Genomic DNA, 27,661 nt, shown 5'->3' with positions numbered 1-27,661 from the left:
GGCCAGTACCGGAGGCTTCAAAGGGAATGAGCAGAACAGGGCAACTATTAAGTGATCCATCCTCTGTCATCCAGTTACAGCTTCTGGCATATTGAAGGTTTAGAGGACACCCACAACATGCAGTTGCATCCCCAACCATTTTGGATAATAGCCATTGATGGACCTGTCCTCCAGGAACTTATCTAATTTGTACTTTTGGCCTTCACAACATCATCTGCCAACAAGTTCCACAGGTTTGGTTTAATTCTGCTGCCTATTAATTTCATTAGGTGGCCCCTGGTTATCGTGCTATGGAAAGGGGAAAATAATACTTCCCTATCCACTTTCTTCACACCATTCATGATTTTGTAGACCTTTATCATATCCCCTCTTATTTGTCTCTTTTCTGTGCTGAACAGTCCCAATTATTTTTTACTGTCTCCTCATATGTTCCATACCCCTAATTATTCTTGTTGCCGTTCTCTATACCTTTTTCAGTTCTAATATATCTTTTTTGAGATGGAGCAGCAGAACTGCATGCAGTATTTAAAGTGTGGGAATACCGTGGATTTATGTAGTGTCATGATTAGATTTTCTGTCGTATTATCTATCCTTTTCTTACTGGTTCCTAACATTGTCAGCTTTTTTGACTGTTGCTGTGCATTGAGCAGATGTTTTCAGAGAACTATCCATGATGACTCCAAGATCTCTTTCCTGAGTGGTAACGGCTAATTTAGACCGCCTTCATTTTGTATATGTCGTTGGGATTATGTTTTTCCAGAGTTTATTGCTTTGTACTTATCAGTATTGAATTTCATCTGCCATTTTGTTGTCCAGTCACCCAGTTTTGTGAGATCCCTTTGTAACTCTTCACAGTTAGCTTTGGACTTAAATATCTTGAGTAATTTTATATCATCTGAAGATTTTGCCACTTCACTGTTCACCCCCTTTTCCACATGATTTATGAGTATGTTGAACAGCACAGGTCCCAGTACAGATCCTTGGGGGACTCGGCTACTTAGCTCTCTCCATTGTAAAATCTGATCAGTTATTCCTGGCCTTTGCTTCCTGTCTTTTAACCAGTTACTGATCCATCCATCCCCTCTTAGCCCATGACTGTTTACTTTGCTTAAGAGCCTTGGTGTGGGACCTTATGAAAGGCTTTCTGAAGGTCTGGGTACATTATATCAACTGAATCATGTCTGTCCACATGCTTTTTTGACTCCTTCAAAGAATTCTAATAGATCGGTGAGGCATGATTTCCCTTTACAAACCCATGTTGACTCTTCCCCCAATATATTGGTTCATTTACATGTCTGACGATTCTGTTCTTTACTATAGTTTCAACCAATTTGCCTGGTAGTGAAGTTAGCTTATTGGCCTGTAATTGCCAGGATTGTCTCTGGAGCCTTTTTTAAAAATTGAGTTACATTAGCTATCCTCCAATCATCTGGTACAGAGGCTGATTTAAGCAATAGGTTACATACCAAAATGTTTTAAAATAGGGCTGTCAAGCGATTAAAAAAATTAATTGTGATTAATCGCACGATTAAATAAATTCACCTAATACAAATACTGTAGTGCAATCTCTTTATCATGAAAGTTGAATTTACAAATGTAGAATTATGTAAAAAGAAAAACTGCATTCAAAAATAAAACAATGTAAAACTTCAGCAACTACAAGTCCACTCAGTCCTGATTTCTTGTTCAGCCAATCGCTCAGACAAACAAGTTATTTCCTGCAAAGGTAAACAAATGTGCCCGCTTCTTGTTCACAGTGTCACTTGAAAGTGAGAACAGGTGTTCTCATGGCACTGTTGTAGCTGGCGTTGCAAGATATTTAAATGCTAGATACCCTAAAGATTCATGTCCCTTCATACTTCAACCACCATTCCAGAGGACATGCGTCCATGCTGATGACGAGTTTTGCTTGATAACTATCCAAAGCAGTGTGGACCGACTCATGCTAATTTTCATCATCTGAGTCAGATGCCACCAGCAAAAGGTTGATTTTCTTTTTTGGTGGTTCAGGTTTTGTAGTTTCCACATCGGAGTGTTGCTCTTTTAAGACTTCTGAAAGCATGCTCCACACCTCATCCCTCTCAGATTTTGGAAGGAACTTCAGATTCTTAAACCTTGGGTCAAGTGCTTTAGCTATCTTCAGAAATCTCACATTGGTACCTTCTTTGCGTTTTGTCAAATCTGCAGCGAAAATGTTCTTAAAATGAACGTGTGCTGAGTCATCATCCAAGACTGCTATAACATGAAATATATGGCAGAATGCAGGTAAAACAGAGCAGGAGGTATACAGTTTTCCCCCACGGAGTTCAGTCACAAGTTTAATTAACACATTTTTTTTAACAAAAAGAAAAGGAGTACTTGTGGCACCTTAGAGACTAACCAATTTATTTGAGCATGTTCAAATAAATGAACATGCTCAAATAAATTGGTTAGTCTCTAAGGTGCCACAGGTACTCTTTTTCTTTTTGCGAATACAGACTAACACGGCTGTTACTCTGAAACCTGTCATTTTTTTTAACGAGAGTCATCAGCATGGAAGCATGTGTTCTGGAATCGTGGCCGAAGCATGAAGGGGCATACGAATGTTTAGCATATCTGGCACGTAAATACCTTGCAATGCTGGCTATAAAAGTGCCATGCGAATGCCTGTTCTCACTTTCTGGTGACATTGTAAATAAGAAGTGGGCAGCATTATCTCCCATAAATGTAAACAAACTTGTTTGTCTTAGCGATTGGCTGAACGAGAAGTAGGACTGAGGGGGCTTGTAGGTGCTAAAGTTTTGCGTTGTTTTATTTTTGAGTGTAGTTATATAACAAAAAATAATCTACATTTGTAAATTGCACTTTCACGATAAAGAGAATGCACTCCAGTACTTGTATGAGGTGAATTGAAAAATACTGTTTCTTTTATTTATCATTTTTACAGTGCAAATATTTGTAATCAAAAATAATATAAAGTAAGCAGTGTACACTTTTTTTGCATTCTGCATTGTAATTTAAATCAATAAATTTGAAAATGTAGAAAAACATCCACAAATATTTAATAAATTTCAATTGGTATTGTATTGTTTAACAGTGCGATTAAAACTGCGAATAATCGCGATTAATTTTTTTAATCACGATTAACTTTTTTTAGTTAATCGTGTGAGTTAACCGATTAATCGACAGCCCTATTTTAAAACTTTCAAATAGAAAACATACCATACTATCTGTAACTCTCTTATACTTCTACTAGAGTCTAGATAGTCTACAACAAGAGATGAATAAAGTAAGAAAACACCAACTGTACTGTACGAGATTTAGGTACAGTTAAGATACGCAGCAGTGACTTCAGGTAGACAGCCGCTTCAGTCTCTAATTCTCTCACAGTTTATTCAGTGAAAACAAACCCCAAACTCTTAAAAATAAAAATAATAATCCTTCCCTTCCAAACTTGACTCCAGTTCAGTACACTGTTTCACCATATTTTACAATCTGTTGCCAAAGCATTCCATGCTCTCAGTTGCTAAGGACCTTGGCATGTTACAGGCTTATCCTGTGAAATGGTGAATAAAGATCTGAGGAAGAGCAGTTTGATAGTATACTCCAGGGGTGGCCAACCTGTAGCTCCGGAGCCACATGCGGCTCTTCAGAAGTTAATCTGCGGCTCCTTGTCTAGGCACCGACTCCGGGGCTGGAGCTACAGGCGCCAGCTTTCCAGGGTGCTGGGGGGTGCTCACTGCTCAACCCCTGGCTCTGCCACAGGCCCTGCCCCCTCTCCACCCTTTCCTGCCCCTTCCCCTGAGCGGGCTGTGCCCTCGCTCCTCCCCGCCTTCCGAGCCTCCTGCATGCCACGAAACAGCTGATCATGAGGTGCGGGAAGGGAGGCGCTGATTGGCGGGGCTGCCGGTGCATGGGAGGTGCTGGGAGCGGGGTGGGGGAGCTGATGGGGGGCTGCTGATGTATTACTGTGGCTCTTTGGCAATGTATATTGATAAATTCTGGTTCCTTCTCAGGCTCAGGTTAACCCCCCTGGTATACTCCATAAACTAGAACAGGCACAGGGGTTTGCCTTTCAATATGGTAGGGAGAGCTTGGACATTTATTTTACCTATTTTGGGGAGCTATGGATGATAAAGGGCCTTGGACTTCCCTATATAGGTTTCTTTTCTGTTTCAGGGTCTTTCAGTGGTAGGTAAAGTAACTGTGAAATCTGTCAATCTTCTGGGGGTGTCAACTAAGGGTCGTTTCACTGGTAAGCATTGGGAAAGATGTTTCTGTGTCTGCAATTAAAGTACTACCACCCACACCTGATGTCCAATTTTATAAAGGGATGTCATGCCCTAGGCTCCTGCTATTGTCCATTTTTTCAGAATTTACTAGTGCAATACTAGCATGGCGATGGAATTATTTTCCTGGCAGTTCCTGATTTATTGTCACTCATTGAAGAGTGAGGAAGAAGCCAAATTGTTTGACCATTCATCTTATTTGGATATTGGCGAGAAGAAGGGAAAGTATTTTATAATGCACAAACCACCTCCATAACATTTTTGGCACAGTCTAGTTATAGAAGATCGTGTCTTTCAAATGATTCAGGTAAATGTAATTTGCTGTTTGCTCACTAAATTGCTTATATAGACATGCTGGGTATTGTTTTGTTGTGTCAAGTAAATATATGGCAGTTGTTGACTAATTTAGGGTATTATTATAAAGAAGGCATGTTTGAATCAGCTAAGTGAACAAGCTAGCAATGTCAGACTGAATCAGAATCAGCTTCATCAATTCCGAGAGGCCCAGAGAGTTGATGGGATTGAATTTCTCATTAAAATTGCACAACTCTGAATATACCAAAAAACATTTTTTCATTTAAAACTGCTTAGAACTTAGATCCAGTCCTTTAGTTCTTATTCATGAGATGTGCTGCTTACTCATTCAAGGAGTCAAATCAAAGTCCATGTGACAACTCATGTAAATGGAGGTGACAAGATTAACTCATATGGATGCCAACTTCCTAAAGAACTAATGGCATTGTCATTGAACTGTTGATTTGTTTGATTGTATTCTGTTCTCAGGAAAAATTAGGAAAATGTCCTCTCCTTACTTTTCAGTTCTACTGTGTTTAAAGGAAATCTTAGAAGCTTAAGAAGGTGTATATTACAGTATTTACTATTCAGATTCAAGGCGGAGAATGGTCTATAAAATTGTGATTTTTTTTGATGAATGATTCTTTATTCTAAAAAAAAATGAAAAAAAGCAAAAATTTTGGACATAGTATTCTCATTTTAGCAGTACAGCATTTAATTTTGGGTGATCAGTCTGTAATAAACTCCGGTGACCATATTAACTTGGTTTCATATACCTGAAGCATTTGGACTGTGGTAGAAGCGTGTAATTCATGAGCATTAGGAAAGGGTTCAATGTCTATTTTTCCCCCTCTAATTGCATAACGGTTAGAAATACTCTATTGGGTCAGATAGACTCTTCAGGCATAAAGCACTGGAAAGAATTCAGTAGAGGAAGTTGAGTTTTCATTAAGCACAAATTGCACTAGGTTTTTTGTTTTTTTAGTTGACCCCCATTAAATGTGGAACTGTAGTTTGGTGCAGAAAGGCATTTCTTCATAGAACAGGTAGAATGTCAAATTCTTTTCTGTTCATTCTTGTTTTTTCCTCATGAAAAGTGCTTAGCACATGAACGAGAGGGGGTTTTTCCTTCCATAAATATATTAAGAAAATGCCATAGGATTTATAGATCTGCTAACGTGGAATTACAGTAGAATATTAATAGGATTTGTGGGTATGACAGATTGGGATTTCTATCATTCACTTTCAGAGCTCTTGAAGTCATTTGGTACTTGACTAATTACTCTGTTAACATCGTTTTGGATATTGAACAATTTTAATGGTCTTTTTGGTAGCTCAAATTACATATTTGAACTGGGTCTGCTATCTTCGCTTTTACACAGATGTTCAGTTTTCCATATCATATGTTATCTGATTGGTGGAAAGAGGAGTAAAAAGGAAACGCGAATTAGTGTAGAAAATAATCTACTATAACAACTAAAACACTTGAGAGAATATATTTTCCAATGTTTGAAACTGAAGTAAAGTTTTACATACAAGTGAGATGAATTTGAGAGCTGATCTGCTAATCTCTAAAAGTTAAACAGATCATGTACAAAGTGTTTTAATATACTTAATAGCAACCAAAATTGCTTGAGTTGACCAATCATAGGGTCATTTTCCCTTAACGTCTGTCAAATTATGCAATATAGAATTTTGGTATAAAGCATAGAGCTGTCAGACTCATAGAAATATTCCAGAAGGTGGAGGGGTTTTTTTTTAAGTAAATGGGCCCCATTTACATTAGTTCTTTGATGTTAAATTCTTTGCTGCACATCAGAGAACAGTTGCTTCTTCCCTGAAGCAAGTTTTCATTTTCTCTCTCCCCTTCCTCCCTTCCCCCACTTCTTTTTTCTTGTTTTAAGTTTGCTTACACTTCTGTCAAGCTAATTAGTGAGCATCAACTTGTATGTGACCATTATTTGACTAGTTTTTGAAAAGTGATTAGTTCTAAGCTAGTTTATTAAACTAGTTAATTAAACTTGTTTCTCTGTCAGTGCACTGGGATATATATACATAAAACACCCTCTAGAGTTCAGGGGAGCTGTCCTTTTAAATCATCTGTATTTTAAAGAGAGACTAAGGATGAAATCTTTGCCCAGATCAATGGCAAAACTCCCATGTATTTCAAGAGGGGCAGGATTTCACCCTAAATCTTTAAATATCATAACCTCTTAGCCATCGTATTTATTTTTACTGCAGCAACTAATTTGTTTTCCATTAAATTTACTTACAGTAATTAAAACTTCAGTTATATACCACTATTTTTTTTTTATCTGGAAGTCACTATTTGAAGGCTGAAAGATTTGCATTGATATTGTTTATGCCTATCTGACCTCTTTTTTATTAATTCAAAAAAATCATTGCTCTAACATACATTGATTCTGCAATGTGTTCCATCAAGTCCTGTAGGTGCTATGTGCTCTCAGCTCATATAGTCTTCAGTGGAAGTTGAAGGTGCTCAGCCCCTACAGAATTCACTGAGTTCCTTGAGCCCTTAACCACTGGGAAGTTGTGGTTTATCATACTCTTCATAAAAGTAAATAGGAAATACTAGCATAAAGCAAATTATTATTTTAGCAGCAGTTCATTATTTGTTCTTAATTGTAGGTGTTGCCGAAATTGCTTGTACGGTTGAATGCGATATCCTTATACCTTGGAAAAGGCCAATTTCTGACAGATCCTGTACTCTGATTGTCTACAGTGCATTCATTAATGACAGACCACTCTGCAGAATGCTAGAAAATCAAATCCCAGGAAACTGACACCTCTTGGCATGGATGTCCACAAGAAAACTTATGGAGTGGGAAGAATTAAAGAAAATGGGCTGTTCTTATGTCTGACTTGGTGTAATAGTGACTTGTAATAATTTGATGGTATGTCAGCCAATCAATTAATTGACATCTATTTCTCTTCATAGAAAGATATCAGTTGCTCTGCTGGCAGTGACTAAAAAAGTAAAAGTTAGGCAATTAAAATTATTAAATGAAATATGCTTCATAAAAGCAATAACATATGGATTTTGAGTCATTAATAGTTAAATGAAAACCAACAGGTGACTTAACTGATAGTCATTTGCATAGCCCTTTTTTTTACTTCACTTTTATCTAGCTATAATTTGTTTTGTAAAGAGATATTGTAAAATAGATGCTGGAAGCATAGTCTAGGAGTGGAAGCCAGGAGCTATTGAGATCTAGGGGCAGATTTATAAAGGTATTGAGGCAGATTTATAAAGGTATTGAAGCACCTAAAGATGCTTTCGGACGTTGATTCACTCCATGGCCTTGGGGCACTTACCTTCTTGTCCAGTTTCCAGGTTTATAAATTGGGGAAAGCATGTGGGTTTGGATCAGTTAGTTAGTATTCAGAAAGCTCTGTGAAGATGCCAAGTGCCATGTATTTACTAAATACAGTTTTGAGGTCAGATTGTCTCACGTGAGATTCATGTCTGTGTAACTCTCTTGACATCGGTGATGTTACTCTTACTTTACACTCAAGTAAGAGAAGGAGTGGGCCAATTATTTCAGATTTTCTTTGTGTAGAGACCATTTCAAATAATACTTTTGTCTTCATGTACAAATTAGACTATATTTACAAGTGACCAGATTTACAAGCTACAAAGAACAGCAAATGAATGGCAGATTTCTGTTATGTCATTCCAGTAAACAGTATTTGGCAGACTGAAGCAGTTAGTAGGTGACCATGATGATAGGTGAAAATTAATAGGATGAAAGTCTATTTGGTTATATTCATACTACTTACATTTCGAATACTATAAAGCTACAGGCAACTTTACAAAGGAATTTTACTTTAGTCCTACTGTTAAGGCGATAATATTTAAGGCTGTAGTCCCTGTTATCTGAAGTAATGACTCCCTTTCCCTTAGGATAGTCCACATTGTAACTTCCTCAAGACCATCTAAACCAAGGGGTGTTTCAAGAATTTTTTTGGAGCCCTTAGAGTGTGGCCACCAATTCTTGCTGATGGCCGCTCTGACAATTTTTCCTAAAATACTTCATTAACTTTAGGAAAAACAAAAAACATGCAATATACATGTCCAAATCATTGTAATTTTCTTATGTAGGTTTTTATTGCAGACTCAATAATAAAAATAACGTACAGTTGTCTTTGTTCTTTACTGGACCTAAACAGAATATAAACAAATAATGTGCTTTGCATGTTCTTGTCTTCTTTGTTGTTGTTTCTTGTGCTTTTGGGTGGCTTTTTTTTTTTTTTTTTTTTTAAAGACTTGCTAGGTAGTAAGTCTGTTTCTGTGAAAAGTGATATTTTTATGTTTCTTAACACTGCTTCCTTGCCGCCCCCATCACTGCCCAGGAGGCTGTGGCCACACATGAGAAACACTGCTCTAAACAGATGACGACGCATTAATGTTTGGATAGGATTTTTTGCACAATTAGAAAAATGTGTATTTCAAATATAAATACTAAGCTCTCACCAAATAGCCTTTTGCTGTCTCTGCCCCATCCGCCCCAATTATTTGTTATCTAATCGAATGTCATAGTGCTACATTGGGGCTGCTTTGCACAGTTGTACTGGTGCAAAGCAGCCCTAGCGAAGGTTTCTTACTGGATATGGGAAATCTGTGGCTGCTAGAGTGGCTTCTTCTTCACCCTCCCAGCTGCTGACTTGGGGAATCTAGTTGGGTTTCCTTATTCTCAGCAGGTCCACAGGGTCTGAAATGATCCCTGGGGTTCATTGGCAGTCCACATAAATTTGAGTAATCTTCAGCCGTAGGATTGGGGATGAGGGGAAAGAAAGAATGAGGGAGTGCAAAGGTGACAGGGTGGTCTTTGCATCCCCAGTGCCCTCTCCTTTGCCCCCACCAATCTTGCATCAAGAGCTCCTTAGCTACAATGGAAAATTAGGGCCCATAAATGTACTTCACAGTGGAGTTTGTAACAGAGGAATAGGATCGCTCAATATAGTAATAAATCCCTGTAATGTTCGATGTAATAAGTGATTGATTTCATAGTTTAATGCAAGAGAATTGCCTCAATGCAGTTTGCTTTTGCTAATGCTTATGTTGCCTCTTCTGATTGCTCTAAAAGCTGCTGCTTGTCTTCTGCTGGTGACAATCTGAACATTCTGGCGGCAGGGTTGGGTGCTTACAGCCAGTCTTCACATGCCATCATGGGGAAGATCAATTTCAGAGCTAAAAAGCTAGAGTTGCTAGTGTAGATGATCCCAGACACTATCACCTGCTGCATGGCACAGGAATCTTAAAGGAGGATGAAAATAGATTTTAAAAAGCAGACATAGATATGCAGTGAGGTCCTGCACTTTATTCCACCATTGAAATATTATCTGAGTGATGATTGAATAACTTAGCCATGCTAGCAGTAAACAAACCAGTGTTTATCCACCTCATTTTCTTTGCCTAGAAGTAGAATCTTTGGGTCTGTGAGGATGAAGGAAAAAACTGTAGGCAATATGAAAAGGAGTACTTGTGGCACTTTAGAGACTAACAAATTTATTTGAGCATGAGCTTTCGTGAGCTACAGCTAACTTCATCAGATGCATTCTCACGAAAGCTTATGCTCAAATAAATGTGTTCGTCTCTAAGGTGCCACAAGTCCTCCTTTTCTTTTTGCGAATACAGACTAACACGGCTGCTACTCTAAAACCTGTAGGCAATATATATCCCTTAATCTGTTCGTGCCACTCTCAATGGCATCAGTATGACTTCCATGGATTGAAGGCAGTATATGACCCTAAGTATGCACACTACACCTGTATACCTTATCTTTTGATCGTTAACCGACCTTGTTTTGCATATGGTTTGTTGATGTCTCCAAACAGTGGGAGATTTTGAATGCCATATGTTCTGCAGTAACCAGGCAAAACAGGGTGAGTTAAGGACAAAATCATAAACTTGGAATTTCTTGCTGTTATAGGCAGAGGTAGGAGCCTTAACATTTCATAGAAACCCTGCCACATTTGAAAACTAAAAGATATATTTTACCAGAACCAACTCTACTTGTTATTATCTTTCTTCTCCGCTTTTGCTCATTAAGATATTTGTTTATAAATAGAAACTTTGACATACATATGTAACTTTCTGTTGCTGACTCATTCAGGAGAGTTATAATCTAGTGTTTATGATGTCAGAACTAGAGCTGGCAAATAATGGATTTTTTGGTTTGCTGCTAATGCCAAAATATAGGCAAAAAGCTTCATTTTGGATCAAATGACAAACATTTTTTTCTAACTGTTTTGGTGAATTAAAAAACAATATCAAGTCAGGTCAAAATGTTTCTTTTTGAACTGACATTCTTACGAAAGCAAAGGAGTAATTCATAAAATTCTGGGAAGGGGACCTCCTTTATAACCTTTTACCCAATGGTTAGGGTTCTATCCTGGAATGTGGTAGACACAGATTCAGTCCCCACCTTTTGCCTAATATGGAGAAGAGATTTGAACTTGGATTTACTATATTGCATAAGAGTGTCCAAGCCACACAATCTATAGGATATTTTGGTGTGAGTCTTTGTCAATCTCTCCTGTTGAAGCTGTACCACATTTTATAAATAATTAAATTGTTATTGGAGCAGGGACTTGGGTCTCCTACATCTTAGGTGAGTGCCATAACTGTCAGGCTGTAGTGTCTCACTCTTTTTATTTTCTCATTCTCATTCTCTCATTTATTTGCGAAAAAAAATAAAAAGTCCACCTAGGTCTAATCAGAATGGACCACAAGGTAAGTGGTTATAATGCCACTAAAACAGGACCATAGTTCTATTGAGTGAGTTAGGCAGGAAGAATGGAATGATTAAAAGTTGTTTTTTCTTTACACACAGATATCTTGTTTATCAGCAATGATGTTACTGAAAAGTAGATGAAAGATTTTGGTAACGCACAGTGTTTTTTGGACTTTTCTGGAGTATGTTCCCATAATTGGTTGCTACGTTTTAAGTTCCTTTATTTTTAATAGTACTATTGTATTTCATGAAAAGAAAATAAAATTCAGTTTTCATTCACATAGTATCCAATATTTTAAACATCGTATAATAGAGGCTGTGGTTCTAATACTATTAAATTGTTTGTATTCGATGTTCCATTGAAGTCAGTACAGGTTTACGTAGCATCTATAGTTTGGATATAAACAGTATGGATTATAGATGTATGAAAACTTGTTACAAACCTACAGTTGCTTTTTAAAGCTGAAAAACTATAACAAGGCCATAAAATATTTTGTTTTACTGCAAGACTCTACACTGGTAATATAAACTAAGTGCATATAACATTTTCATAATAAAGTCATTTTTAACTAAAGTTTGTCTTAAAACATGTGAAACTAAACAAAAACTACCATGGCTTATTGAATTTAAGCCCTTTTACTATGAAAATGCACATAATAGCTGATGTTTCAGCCAGATGTGAATTACAGAAGTTACATAAAGCACATAAAAACTTAGGTTTTAGGGCCATTAACTGCATTGACCCTGTTGTCCATTGCTGTGAAGTTAGACCTTAATGAATACAGTCTGACCGTCCAAAGGGTTGTTACCCAGTTTGATTCCTTTTCATCATTGTTTCTGAAATATATATCACCTGAAAGTGAGAAAATATGCTAAATACAGAAGCAGCTTATGTTTCACATAGTACATGATAGAACTGGGCTATTATGACAATTGGACCCAGTTTTGAAACAATCCGTGAAAACTGATGCTTGTTTTCACCATTCCATTTTTAGTGTCCTCATTTGTCACAATACATTTAATTTAAATCCTAAACTATATTCTCTACATATAGTTATATGTAAGCACTTCATAGTAAAATTACCCTGCACAAAGCCTAAGTAAAAGCGCTTTTGCACAGCCATGTTCCATGTGTTGGCAAGGGATAGATTTGCGTTCCCAGGCTACAAAGCAACATCCCATAGTCAAAGATCTCAAATGAGTATGGGTGCAGGTTCTGTGCAACATGAGGTTGTGTCATATGTTCTGGACTAACATAAGATAATTGAAGTGGATCCCCAGTGTGTCACCATAAGTTTTTTAAAAAATCAGTTTGATTGACCAGTGTGATATAACGTTTAGGCTTCAACATGGAAAACTCAGAGAAAGTTTAGGCTTGAACATGGATATAAAAATGTGGGGTAAATTGATGAATTTAAAGAAAAGCAGTAAATGAGCTACTAAGGGTTGGTTTTCACTTCTGATTCCATCTTATTAAAGCTGTTAGGATGTCTTTAGTTTTAAAAAATTAAATACAATAGTTAATTTTAAATCAGGTTACTATAAACAGTATTATAGAGGTTTACTCTGCTAGGAGTAAAGCCTTGACATTTAGCAAGTTTCTTTTTCAGATCTTTTTGGTCATTGTTTGTCAAACTGGCTGCCCCAGCTCGGTTCAGTGTGGACTAACAAGTTCTAATATGTTTGTGAAGGTTATGGGTATGTGTGGCTGTGTGTGTTATTTATTAAGATTTCTTCTTTGGGTTCAAGAGATTATAAAGTTGACTGTATGAGAGATGAAGTCCTCCAGTCTCAGGCTGATTAAGAGTGAACACAAGACTAATGTGACACTCTTTGCACTGTCTTGCTAACACCTCTCTCTCTCTACGCGCACACACACACACTATCTATCTATATCTATGTATGTATGAAAAATCTTTGAGAGTAAAAAGTAACTTAATCTTTTTACTACTGTAAGTATTTTTTTTAATTTGCCCTAAAGATAAACAGCCAGTTACAATAATTTTATGATGCACAGTGGTGGCAATAAGTGATCTGAAACCAGAAGACTATTAAGGAAAGAAGTGTTAAATACAGAAAAAAGTGTAGATTGGAACAAACTGTGTGATGTAGATGCTTCCACACAACAAATTCTTCTACAATTAACCTATCACTATGTCATATATTGACTAGGACTGAGTGGACCCTATATTCAGTAGATGACCTAAATTAGATAAACAGATTACTTTTAAATGTAATTCACCTGTTATTTCAGAATCTTTGTTTACTTCACTTCAGGAACACAGTACAGTATTTAGAGAAATTAATAGGATCTTAGGCACAGATTTAGAGGTAGCGTATCCAATCATGATATAGAATACTTGATTAGTCCTTCAATTAAATGGTAACATTCTCATCTCCCTTGGACTTAAAAATTATACTCATTCACTAGAAAAGTGTTTCTGATGGTCCTTTAGAGCAGTGGTATTTCATACCATGCAATAGTTAAATATGGAAACATCTATGCATCTTAGAACTTTTAACTAGTTAAATCTGAAGAAATTTGGGATTTAAAAATGAAATATTTTGGTGAAATATAAATTTTCTTAACTGACTAATATATTTTACATTAAAAATAGCATTTAGAAGGGCATTGATTTTAAAGGTTTCATATTCTACTAGAATAACTGTTTCACATTTTCTGTACTATTTTAATGTATATTCATTAAGACTCTGATCTTGCAGACTTACGCATGTCTGCAACTTTAAGCATGTGTAGTCACATTGAAGTAAATCAGACAATTCACTTGAGTGAAGATACATGCATATGCATTCACAGGATTTGGAGCCTTAAATCCCAGTCTTGCAACTTGCTCCACACAGGGCCCCTACGCCCATACAGAGCCCTTTTGGCTTCAGCAGTGCTCCACATTGACACTGGGGTCTGCCTGCACAGAGCCAGCTGCTGCATTAGGGCTTTGTGATGGATTCTGTCCTCTGTCGTGTTGTGAACAGAGCTTTTTGCATAAGATCACTTTGAAAGGCTGCTCACCGTAGTCTTGCTTCAAAACTCAGCTTTCAGAGTACTCTTTTACTGAAAGATACATTTTTCTCAGATGTTTAGCCTCAGATTTTAGAACCCAGAATACGAGAACCATTAACAGAACATTTATGAGGAAACATTTTGAGACAGGTCTATCGGATATAGTACAGCAATGGCTTTTAAAACTCCAACCCATTTCAGAATTGTGTCCTTAGTTTGGATGAAAACTAATGGTGAATTTAAAAGCTGTGGTTTTTTTTTTCATTAGATTACAGTTACACCTGCTTCTCAATTACCTGTGATAAAAGAGTGGCCTTGTTTCCAATTTTGTTTTATTCCTTATCTTTGAGATATGAAAGATATGCCAGAAGGTGGAAGGAGCTGTGTGTCAGAGGGCCCAAATGGTTCTGATGCATCTTGGGTTTGATTTTCAGTTTAATAGCAGCAGTCTTAAAAAAGAGTGTAAGATTTGACAAAAGGAGCTTGCAGACATCAGCTGGCACATGAAATCATATAATACATGTCACACTGAACCCTCACAGCTTCCACTGGAACTTGTGGCTTTTTTCTTCACTTTTTTCCTCAAACAGAGATGAAGTCATCCTGATAAACTTCTCTCTCTTTCTCCCCCTCCTTTTTTTTTTTTTTTATCCGTAGAAGCCTTTATGTTTTTCTAATAATTGGCAGCAGAGGTACAATTTTTCCTCTCTTTTAAGTGATGAATAGTTGGCCCTAGATCAAAGACAAGCCCTTGTGGTTTTCTGGCTGCCACAAAAGGGCGTTGGAATTGGCACAGATCCCAGCTGCTTAGTGATAGGCATGTAGATGAGGTGCCAAGCGTAGGGGTCAGTGGCAAAGTGTCTGTACACATTCTTCATCTGAGCTAATCTGGTTTCCTTTTGTGTGTGTGTGTCTATTTCAGGCCAACAGCAGGTTGAAGCAGATTGAAAAGGAATACAGTCAGAAGTTGGCCAAATCTTCACAGGTAGGCAACATGAAAACAAAAACCTCAAATTAGTAAGCTTGGTTTGGAAACTTAAAATGAAAAATGTATTTACTTCTATTCTGGAACTTCATTTTTCTTATGTCCAAAACTCCCTGTTACTCCCCCAAAATCAAATATCAATTGCCTTTCCCAAATTTTATTACTTAAAAAAAAACCCAGAAAATTAAATGGATCAGTTAAAGCCTTTTTTTTAAGCTTGCTGTTTCTTAGCTATTGGGAGTCAGATCCTGCCGGGAGCATGAGCACCATTGACTCCCACTGCCAGTTAATGAGAACTCAGGCAAAATTGGCCCTGTATGCAGGCCTGCATAACCATGCATCTTGTAAAAACAGCAAAGGTTGCTTGCATAATCATAAAGTGTATAGGCTATTACAAGGTGGTTCTTGGCCACATATCTGATGACAGGATTTGAGCCCAACTATGCAGTTTTGATGTTCACCGTTTGTAGGGCTTTAACCAATCCAATCATTTTGCTGAATGCTGACACAGCTTTTTAACATCCAAAACATTTTAAAAGAATTCTAGATTACATCATGACATAAAAGCTAACTGCTTTTTCTTAATGGAGGGAGTTTTTGTTCATTAATGTAAAATGGTTTTTTGATGACCCTTGACGTGGGAACTGAAAATGTATATTCAATTTACCCTTACAGTTAAAGTCAATCAAAAAAATGGCGGTCGTAAGCAATTCTTCACAATTGCTTTTGAGTACTTTAAACCTTCATTTTAACTTGTGCATGGAATTGAAACCTAGGCTACATCTACATTGCAGACTTCTGCTGGACCAGCTAGGTTGATCGGGGGAGTGAAGAGGTGTGACCCATGACTGAGATAGCTAGTCCAGCAAAACCCTCTAGTGTAGATGCAGTTACAGAGTCAAAACTGCGCTTTTACTGTTATAGCTTCCTTTGCTTGGTGCAGGAGGAGGTAGTGGTAGAATAAACTATACCAGGAAAAGCACAGCTTTGTCCATATAAGCTGCGCCAACAGTAGGAGCACTTAGCCAGTGTAGTATATTGGTACAGCATACCAGTAAAATGCTCCTAGTGCATGGTTTTAGACAATGATACAATATGTAGATGCAATTGAAGGTTAAAATTTTAATAGTGTAAAGACTGTCATGAGGATTTGCATGTAGCCATCATTCTTCTCTGAGAAGCAAGAGTCTCACAACCACAAATGAAGACTTGTTTGGTTATAAAGGTTTATTCTCAGCAAAAGTAATATTGGTCAAATATTCCCTTAATGCCAACAAATATAAGGAATGTTTCAAGGTTCCACATACTAGGCAGTAACATGGAAGTTTCAAATCATCTCTTTTACTGTTAAGCCAGAAACATGTTGCAGTTTATTAATAATAATGAGTCTGAATTTTTACCTTCAAAAGTCTTTCTTTTCAAAGTAACATCACCAAAACTGTGGACATAAATACTGTGGTGGGATACGATAGGACTCTCAAGTCTGCTGCACTAAAAACTTAGGGCACTATACATTTATCAAAAAACTTTGTAAATATGTTTTATATAGTTATGTCTAGATAAATAATATGCATTTCTAAAATAATCTAAATGCATATTTCCTGTGCATGCATTTACATGAAAGTGGGATGAATGACTAGAATGCCAACTTTAAAAACTTCCTTAAGAGTCTTTTTATAAAATCCTCTTGCATTTGTTATGTCACCATGAAGAGAAATAAAAAGAAAACCTCAAAAATAGATAGATATAATCCAGAAAGTTTGACATCAATGTAAAGAAATTCAGGCCTGAGTTTAAAGTTCCATTAGCTACTAACTCTGTAATTCCTTGCTATGTCTATGGCAGGTGGGGGATATCTAAACAGCTCTGAATATGTAAAGGTATAAACATCAAGGAGGGAGAGAAATAGCTTAGGATGTTACAAAGAGAGTATATGAGTAATAAGGAATAAAACTGTGAAACTAAGATAATGAAAATTTAAACTGAAGATCAGGACAAACTTCATAGTAATGAAATTTATTAGGCTATGGAATAGTCTCCCAAGAGAAGTGGTTTGAGACCCATTTAATGAAACTGGACATTGCATTAACAAATATACTATAAGGAATGTCCTTTATTACAGGGAGTTGGACTAGATGACCTAATCAATCTTTTACATTTCTACTTTTGGTGATTCTGTGACAACCATTGTAAGGGGTTTCTAAACAGTGGCTGATTTTACAGACCATACATTGTATGCTACAGTTATTTGACACAATGGGTGAGTTAAAGATGGGATTTCATTCTGAATTCCTTTACTTTTGTGGGTTTGAATCAGACCCTTAGTGTTGTTTGAATATATTTTTTGTAGCTTAACGTTAATAATAGGTCATTTGTAACTTTCATTTGGTTATGTTGCTGACATCAGCCTAATCTTACTCTCTGTGGCCTCTTGGAATATTCACTTTTAACACCCACACAAAGAAGATATTCCCGGAAATTCTCTCTGAAGTTTATACAGAATAAACAATTAGATTTTTTTCCCTGAGAATTACTGCCCAAAGCCATTCCTTGTCTGTCAACTTTTGTCAAGATTTTCTTAAAACATTTTTAAAATGTTTATGTATGTCCAGGTTCTTAATCCAGTAAACTTCTAGTAGAGGAAGTCTACCAGTATGTCAGTGCTTTCCTCTCCTACTGCTGCATTTTAACCAACTTATTATTTTTTGTTACCCTAAATAAAATGGACAAAATTCAGCAGATACATAGTGATATAACTACCCATTGGTTGTAAATGGCAAAGTAATATAATTTATACTTATTTGGTATTTTCTGTCAAACGAGTGCAATTTACATTTGTTACCACCCTCTTCTTCTTCCATTTTAAATACCCCGTAAATGCCAGTTTGGTGCTAATTTTCTGACCCACTCTACCATTTATATTGCTGCTGAATTCAGACTATAAACTTTTAGTGGAGTTGTATTTGCTCAAATTAGCTCTACATTTGTGCCCATTGATTTTACTGGTAGAAAACGTTATCTCACTATTTAAATATAGAATTGAACATTTCTAAAGGACTGGATAGCAAGTTCTTATGTAGGTTCTTATATTGCTCCATATCATCTGGTCATTTATAATCTTTTTTTACCTTTTCAAAGATAATTTCCTTGTTACTGCAGGCACCTAATAATACCCAAATAATGTAAAACTTAATTTTCCACATAAAGGAGAACATTTTTGATCATTTATCATTGTTGATAGATATTGCCTTTCTCTTAATTTACATTTGTATTTTACAGAAGTTACTGATATTTATACCCCATAATGTTCCCTGCTCATGTAGATGCAGGAATTAGAGATTCCTCCAATATCCGTGCCCTTATGTTTTTACGGACAAGTAGTTTGCCCCTTAAAAATTATGAAAGCATTAAGTCTAATCAGTTGTCACTTAAATAAGGGTTCAAAGGGATACTGTCCATATGAAACTGGATACTGATAAAAGTTTAGATTATTAACAAGATAAGAAGTGTTAATTTTGCAGTTTATGTTATTTGTATATTTTGGCATTTCTGTCCACTGTGACTGAAACTGGCAGGATCAGTTTCACTTTTTATTTATAGTCTATCTCACTTCCTGGTTTTCATCCATTAGCAAACTGTAGGGAAATGAATTCACAATACGTTCATTTAAAAAATTACTTCCCTTCGCCTCTCCCCATGATTCCAATATTTTTATTTAAAAATATTTTATAACATTATTTATAATCCTATCAGATATACATCTGAAAGCTCCCGTTTTTCTCCTAAATAAATTAAATAGTGTGGCCTTAAAATAGTTGTGTCTCTTCACAGTCTAGGGGCCCAGTCCTGCAAACACTGAAGCATGTGTGAGTAGTACAGTACTACTGGACCATATTATCACTGGACTATTCATATGCTTAAGTGTTTTCAGGATTGGACTCTATGGCCCTAATAGAGCAGTTTATCTTTAATCACATCAGTAGTTGCATTGATGTCAATGGGACCGCTCTCATGCTTAAAGTTAAGCATGTGCTTAACTGCTTTGCTGGATCAGGCCACTTGTGTCTAAGCATAGCTTTCTATAATATATGCCCCCAAAGTGTGGCTTAATATGGCTTTCTACAGTGATAAAAAGGGTAAAACAACTAGATTTCAGATAGTCAACAAATCATGGGTGGTTCATGTAAAAAGTCCATGGGCATTGAACCAGACCTCAAATTTATTGTTAAATAAAATACATTACTCCCAACAACACAGGGATGCCCTGTCAAGTTTAACATTTCAGTGAAGTATGTAAAGTACAACTTTTTCTTATCTACAGTATCAACTATGATATACCTTTCAAACAGACAAAGAGCTATTAGCATGTTTATTTCAGTGTTCTTTGATTGTTATATTGTTATTTATATTGTTGTTGTAGAATGTTCTGAAGCCCTGCTAAAAATCCCAACAAGTCATTTCAATGAAGTGGAAAACTGGAAACATCTTATATGTTTGAGATCACAGATGTGCTTTGTTCTGATGAGTAAATATTATGGAATGTTATAGTGGAAAACTCTTCCAAATATTTTGTGTTCAGCAGTTTTATGCCATTCACAGTTTTTTTATATTCCTTTCCTCTGTGTGGAATTTCATGCTTGCCAGTGTGTAATATGTTAATTTTAAAATATTTAGTTTGCACAGTGGAGTTTGCCAACTCCATTCTTGTGTCAAGTATAAATACATGCAAAATACATACCTCTCACTGAACAAGGAGTTTTAGCATGCTGTTTTCTTTTTAGATTGTAGCTGAACTTAAGACAACCATTTCCTCTCTGACAGAGGAGAGCAGCCGGCAGCAGCTTGCTGCAGAAAGGCGGCTCCAGGATGTTGTACAAAAGTTTGAAGATGAGAAGCAGCAGATGATTAGAGATAATGACAGAGCAATCAAGGTAATCTGCGGAGTTCAGTCACTGATGCTAGTAGCTGTTTTTGTGTAATTAAAATTTGAAATCATGGCAGTAGGCACATGAATGCAGGTATCATTCTTGTTCATACAGCATTCAGTAATTACATTCACTGGACTTTGACTTTGATGTATCCAGTGACTCAATCTAACTTTCCTCTAGCAGTTCATATGCCTGCATAAAAAGTCACTTTTTGGCAAGTCCAATCCATTTACATGAAGCAAATGTTTGAAACTACCCTGTTCTTTTTCTTGGAGACCTAGTTTAAGATATTCTCATATAAACTCATTCATATATTTAAGCATGTTTTCAGCATGATTCTGTATGCATTTATAAATGGTCCGGATCTACAGCTGCTGTAAATCAGCACTGCCCCAGTGACTTCAGAAGAGCTATACTAGTTTGCACTAGCTCAGAATCTGGCCCACTTGCTCAACTTCTGAATTAGGGCCTTGGGTCAGCAACATATCCATTGCCAAATTCAGCACATGCTTAAGGGGTTTGTTGAATAGGAATGGAATTAAGCACATCTTTAAATATATATTCTTTTGTACCAAACTCTTTCATTATATTTCTGCATAATATAAAAATAAGAGTTAAATTCTCCAGTCTTTTTTCTTTTCTTTTTTAAGCTTTGAAAATCTGATCTTGAGACATAGCCTTATTCCCAGTGACTTCAGAAATTATGTTTACATAAGCAGAAGTGCATTTTTCCTGGTTTTTGATGCTCAGATGGTAGGAAGTTTCTAGTTAAAGCATTTTCCTCCCCTTAGAACAGAGTAGAGCAGATGAGTTTCTGAAACAAGCAACATTTAATCTGTGAGGGTCTGCACCTAAAATTCATAAATAAACATAGTTTAAAAGGAGAAACCTCTTCTTCCTATGTTTGTAAGAAAGGCTTTTGTTTGTATTAAACAAAAAAGCTGTTTTGCTAGGGGAAGGGGCTTGGGCTATATGAGAGAGCTCTACAGAAGTTTACTTATCAGAACCAGGCTACAGCTGATCTTGTACTCCATATTTTAACAATTTGCGTAATGAAATTCTCATTGACATTGCTATCTTGTCTACACAATGTTCCCTTTCACTTTGTTTTCATAAATTGTTTCATGATATTTTTCCTGTATGTTTGTGTAAAGGGAGGAAAGTTTTCTTTGCTATCATTCTCTAGTCTCTTCTGTTAATGGTGTTAGTATATAGATGTTGATTGTAATCTCTTACGCAAATCTGATTATTACAAGTAGCTCTTATTAGGTCAGTGACCCCCAAACCAAGTATAGTTAAGGCACGTGTTACAATTTTTTGGAACAAAATTTATTTTTCAATGAAGAAAACTATGTATTAGTAGTAGTCTAGTCAAGAATCTCTCATCTTAAAAGTGACTTTTTGAATGTACAAGAAACCCTGTGACTTCAAAGGGTGCTCTAAATCATCAGAAATATGCATATATTAAACAATTCTCATGTATTATGTGCCCTAGAATGGCATATGTTGGAAAAAAAAAAAAAAAAAAGTCTCCCAAAATGCTTATCTATTTTCTTCTGAGGATCTGTTACTTTTCAGCAAATTACACTGTTAAACTTATGGCAAGATCAAGTAATTTATTTTACCAATCTAGTAAAAATGGAAGGATGGGAAATAATTGAGTGGCTACTAAATATCAAACATTAATGATTGAATAATTGTATGACCTTCTTAATGTGAATCCTTTACTGTGTGTGCATTTATCATATATTTCATGTTTCATTCTCATGAGCAAAAAATATACAATGAGAAAAGTATGGATAATGTAACCAAAAGGGGCCAAAGGGGAGTTCTGCACTGTGCTGCTGCGCTGGGTCCTCAGGAACTTTTTGGATCTCACACTGCGAGCATATTCCATGAGAGTCCTTTGGTTTGCGAGAAAAGTTTCCAAGTGTTACCAAGAGTTCTGTAGGTCTGTTTTAGCATTACTAATACTGCACTGGAAACAAGTCCTTCTTTTAAAGCCCTTGTACTGAAGGAGCCTTATCATGAGGGCAGATGTCCAAACAGAGACTTCTTATCAAGGAGACCTGCTTTTAAACATGCCTGGAGGCATAGAAAAGAGGCTTTTAAAGCACTGATCACTTAAGCACATTTCAGAACTATTCATATGCTTAGGGTTAAGCATGTGCTCAAGTGTTCTGCTGGATAAAGGCCCTAGCCCCCAATTTGTGTTTAGAGCATAAAGTTGCTCATTTGCGAAAGTAGGTCTCTTAGAAATCTAGCCTTTGTCACTTCACCTGCATTATAATATATAGTGAGGTAGAAGAGCTTGAGAGATAAAGAAGCATTTTATAGATGATATGAAATAAATTTTTCAGAAGACTTGTCAGAAACAGAAATATTTGCTACAAATAGCATTGTTGATTGAAACAAACATTGAGGAACAGACATATTGCAATCTCCTTTATCGGAATTAGGTGACATCTCATGAGACCTTTCAATTACTATTACCTTTTAAAGGAAGAACATTCTTGAAGAGAGTCTGAGTTGCTCTGAGATGTTTCTTGAGTGTTGGGCAAAATCTCATTAGCATGTTGTGATCTGTTGGCAAAATATTTCAGGGCAACACTCAGTTTGTATTTCACCCCATTTAGCACCAAATTGCTGTCTGTTAATAAATGGGACTCCAGGGTTTTCTAAGAAATAATGTCTTATGGCGTTATCTTTTCGTTTCAATAATTGTAAAAGACCATTTTCCTTCAGTGTCCCTTAACTACTTTAAGGAAAAAAAAATGCAGAAGCATATTTTAGTTATAAATATGGGGCCAAGACAGAAATGGTAGTACTTAGAACACAGTAGCGTTTTTAAAAAATAGTATGTACCTCTGTGCACATTATATATTGTTTGCATCACTACCATTTATTTCCTGGGTGTTGTCACATCTGGGGACAGGAAAAGAATTGTCTCTGATGCATATGTTAGTCTGAGGGCATGTCTATACAGGAAAATTTCCAGGCATACCAGAATAATTACTTTGCTATAGTTATACTGATATAGGTCCCTGAGCGGATACTGTTCACTTTTATTTGAGGGATTTATATTGGTAAAATTATAGTGGAATAATTATTCCAATATAGCTATGCCGGACATTTCCCTATGTAGACAAGCCCTGAGTCTGTGGGCTTAGCACTTGGATTCCGAGTCTGCCTTCTAGCCCAAGACTCCTGCACATCTTATAACATTCTGCAACAGGGCTGCATGGCTGGCTGTATGCCCTTCTTTTTTTATTTGGATAATCCTCCCTTCTCCTTTGCCCTTTCATGTTTGGTTCCTTCTTAAAATAAAACAAATTATTTTAAGCCTTAGGGTATTTAAAGCATTCAGAATATTTTTGTTAGGGCGCCTGACACCTTATTTCCAGAACATAGTTGGCAAAAATGTACCTGTAGTATTTACAAACCTGTCACAAATACTGAGTGTTGGAACAGCCATGCTTTTTAAAACCTCTTGAATATGCTAATTTTTCCTGTAGTTCTGTTTTCTTATCAGCCATGCTAAGTAAATAATGTTTCACGTTTTTATAAGAAACATGTCTAAGCTCCTCAGTGAGCTATGGAAAACCCTCCTAAACCATTCTGTCCATTTGTCTTCTGCATACATCTTAGAATTTCACTGTAGCACTCTGTAATGTCAGAGGTTCAGGGCAAGCCAGTGTGTGTTTGTGTGTTTCTTTATATTTCAGATAGTGTCTGGAGGTTGCAACCAAAACTGGCATCCCATTGTGATAGGCACTGCATGAACACAGAGAGATGTTTTTTACCCCAAACAGCTTACAATCTAAATTGACAAGATAAAGCATGGGAGAAAGAAAGTGTTAATGCTTTGGGGAACTGGTACAGTGAAATTTAGTGATTTGCCCAAAGATACACAGTGAGTTTGTGGCAGTATTAGGGATGAACCCAGATCTCTGGAGTTCCAGTTCAGTGCCTTAACCCCAAGAGCATTCTTCGCCTCTATGAGGCAAGTTTCAGGAACCAAGCAACACTAAATCTACATGTAGTGTCCTATCATTGGAATGTTTCAGAGTAACAGCCGTGTTAGTCTGTATTCGCAAAAAGAAAAGGAGTACTTGTGGCACCTTAGAGACTAACCAATTTATTTGAGCATGAGCTTTCGTGAGCTACAGCTCACGCTCACGAAAGCTCATGCTCAAATAAATTGGTTAGTCTCTAAGGTGCCACAAGTACTCCTTTTCTTTTTATCATTGGAATGAGTTTGGAAACAGTCAGGATCCTTTTAACAGAAAAAATATATAAAATCAACAACATATACACATTCCAAAATTCTAGTAGATCTAGTCAAACTTAATGGAGAATTGTGACAACTTCAGTGGTTTGAAAAGGAAAAATATTCAAGGTCGTTTACTACACAATTAATGTGTCTCAGAAAGGAGGCTGCTGGGTTGCATTATGTTGTATGTTTTGAGAGGGGTACTTTGGAAGCCATAACTATTTCTGCTCTATCGTATAATCTGCCAAGTGTTTTAGCAAGTGTTGATTCATTAGTTAGCCACATTTGTCACCTGTAGCACTAATTGTTATCTACTATTGGAAGTTTTCCCTGAAAATTAGATGTCGGAAGCACAGTTAAGAAACAAGAAATTTTCAAAGTATTTTACTTAATTTTGTAAGAAAGCCCATGGAAGCGAATGGTGTGTCTGAATAATGATCTCCTGCTGCTACATAAATGCTGAGGTGAAACAGGCATTTATCGAAAGAAAACTTTCAGGCAGGGTAAGCTGAGCTGTTTTCTGTTTTAAAGCTGAAGGACATTTATCCTCTGGCTTTGTTCTGTTTCAGTGATTTTATTTCCAGAATACCAAATGATCAATAACGAAGAGGACAAACTCATCAGGTTTTGGGAGGATATTAGTAAAGTAGATTTACACTTGTGCAATGTGCCACTTTTGAGAGACTCATTTAGGAGGACTCTTTCCTTGCTTCATGCTCAAATTACTCCTTTCACAAAATGACTATTTTTATTTTTAAAAGTTGGTTGATTGTCTGAACATTTTATTTTTAAGAGAAAACTTTTATCGGAACTGCAGTCAGTTGTCCACAAATTTTTCTGCCAAGGAACTGTAGGTAGCCATGAAAGGTGCTCATTTAATAGCCCAGGAAACAGATAAAGCACAGTTACCGACAATTAGAGAGACAAAGTGGATGAAGTAATGTCTTTTATTGCACCAGCTTCTGCTGGTGAGAGAGACAAGCTTTTATGCTTCTCAGAGCCCTTCTTCAGGTTAATGTCGGAGCTGTATGGGGAAACTTGCAATGTGATTCAAACCTATTTTGGTGAGTCTACCATCAGCAGTGAGAAGGTAGTTGAATCTTCATCGAGTTCAATTCTTTGTCCCTTCGTTAAGTATGCCAACAAGTTTGCCAACTGTGGTTTGTTTGTTTGTTTGTTTGTTTTTTTAAAATGTTGTTGGGAACACTGGAACACTTTACATGTTCACCATTCCCTCTGATGCTCTTTGTGCCTAAGGAGATGAAAATGTCATGGTCATTGGTTCAGAATGTTGTGACGATGATGTAACTGGCAAGCTATGAAAGAATTACTAAATGCAAGCAATGTTTAGTGCAAAAATGAAAACATTGATCACAGCTTTTTGTACCCTATGACTTCTTTTATGTCAAATGAGTATTGAGTTGCCTGCTTATCTGATGTGCGTTGATGCAGTAGGATTGTAACGTTGTTGAGTATCTGTGTTTTGAGTATCCTACATAACATACCTGTTCTGTTCTTCATCCAGTGAGAAACCACTTTATTCATAATTATTTTTATGTGTAAAGTTTACTGTGATTTTTGTAAGTTAGCTAATGTTGTTGTTTCTGTTATCTTTACCCATAAGAAAAGATCAACAGTTCATCTGCTACAGTCGACACTGATTTCCTTTCTGTAAGCCATCTGGTTAGAATATGTTTTATTGTTTTTAGTGGTTCTACATCCACAAACATGCCAAATTCTGTCAATCATTAGAAGTCTCTTTCTGAGATGAATATGCAATAAGATTATCTAAAGGAGTCTCAAGTCCATTTAAATTACGTTTGTAGCTAAACATTGCCCTAATGAGCAATTTGACATAGAGCCCCATATAGTTGTACAGGATATTTATTAGTCATAACACATCATTTTCTGGAACTGTATTTCTAAATTTGTAACTTCAGTCTTTTAATAATAATACCATTGCAGTGTTTTTTAAGCAAGGAATATAGTATTTGAACAGACTGCAAGCCCAAAACCATCAAATCGTGAACCTCAGCCTTATAAAATTGTCCTGAAAATTTACCAGCTCAGTCACATTATCTGCTGCTCACCTGTGATCATCATCCTTCAAAACATCATGAGAAAAAGACCCAGTGATATTTTTCCCAGCAAAGAAAGTTATTCATCCCCTATGGAGTGGTGAGTAAAATTTAAAAGGTTTTTATTGAGTATCCCAAGGATTTTCTGTTTTCGCCTTTATGGTGGGCCACATTTTGAAGTCTTTCCTCAGTCAATATTTTCATTTACATAAGTAATAGTTTTGCCTGAGTGTGGATTTAAGGATTTGGCCTAAGCTTATTGTTTTTGGGAGAATGAACTATCTTTCAGCTATGCGACTGCCTTGAGTCTATTGTCTTGGGTGTCTTAAAAGTCTGTCTTGGCACATAAAGGGTTGTTACAAGTAGGAAGGAGAAAAATTGTTCTCTCTAACCTGTGAGGATAGGACAAGAAGCAATGAGCTTAAATTGCAGCAAGGGCAGTTTAGGTTGAACATTAGGAAAAAATTCATAACTGTGAGAGTGGTTAAGCACTGGAATAAATTGCCTGGGGAGATTGGTGGAATCTCCATCATTGGAGATTTTTAAAAAGCAAGTTAGACAAACACCTGTCAGGGATGGTCTAAATAATACTTAGTCCTGCCTTGAGTGCAGGGGATTGGACTAGAAGACTTCTTAGGGTCCCTTCCAGTCCTACCATTCTGTGATTCTATAATTCTATGATTCGTGTCAGAGTGAAAACAGAGGTTCCTTCAGGTTGACATAAAAGTTCACTTTAAAGCACAATTATCTAATTTAATTGACATTTTAATTTTAAAAAATTCCCTGTTCCCTTTCACAGTAATACACATTCCTGTTAAAGAAAATGTTCCATTGCATGCAACACAGTATCTTCTCTTCAGAATGACATGGTTTCAAATGTACAGCCAATCAGGCAATCTGAATTGCTGAGCATCTGTAAGCACTTTATAATGTCATTGACATGCTTTCTGAGACAAAGAACTGAGTCATCTTTTTTTCCTGCAGCTAGCTTTGCTCTCTGGCATTTCTCTTGACTTTTCATGTCTCAACACATTGAAAAACTTATCATGGCCAAC

At 36.5% G+C, this 27,661-nt stretch overlaps 1 protein-coding gene across 5 annotated transcripts in view; it reads left to right on the top strand.

Moving 5' to 3' along the window:
- Positions 1 to 27,661, top strand: part of CEP112 (centrosomal protein 112) — a 301,926-nt gene that overhangs the window by 233,238 nt on the left and 41,027 nt on the right. For all 5 annotated transcript variants that reach the window (XM_077833092.1, XM_077833093.1, XM_077833094.1 and 2 more), the window contains 2 exons: positions 15,265 to 15,327; positions 20,109 to 20,258. In XM_077833092.1, the coding sequence (XP_077689218.1) occupies positions 15,265 to 15,327; positions 20,109 to 20,258 (213 nt within the window). The remainder of the gene's footprint in view (positions 1 to 15,264; positions 15,328 to 20,108; positions 20,259 to 27,661) is intronic.

The sequence above is a fragment of the Eretmochelys imbricata genome, chromosome 14 (genome assembly GCF_965152235.1).
Source record: "Eretmochelys imbricata isolate rEreImb1 chromosome 14, rEreImb1.hap1, whole genome shotgun sequence".
In the NCBI taxonomy this organism is placed as follows: Eukaryota; Metazoa; Chordata; order Testudines; family Cheloniidae; genus Eretmochelys; species Eretmochelys imbricata.
The sequence above is the reverse complement of the archived record's forward strand: the minus strand, read 5'-3'. Positions and strand labels throughout refer to the sequence as shown.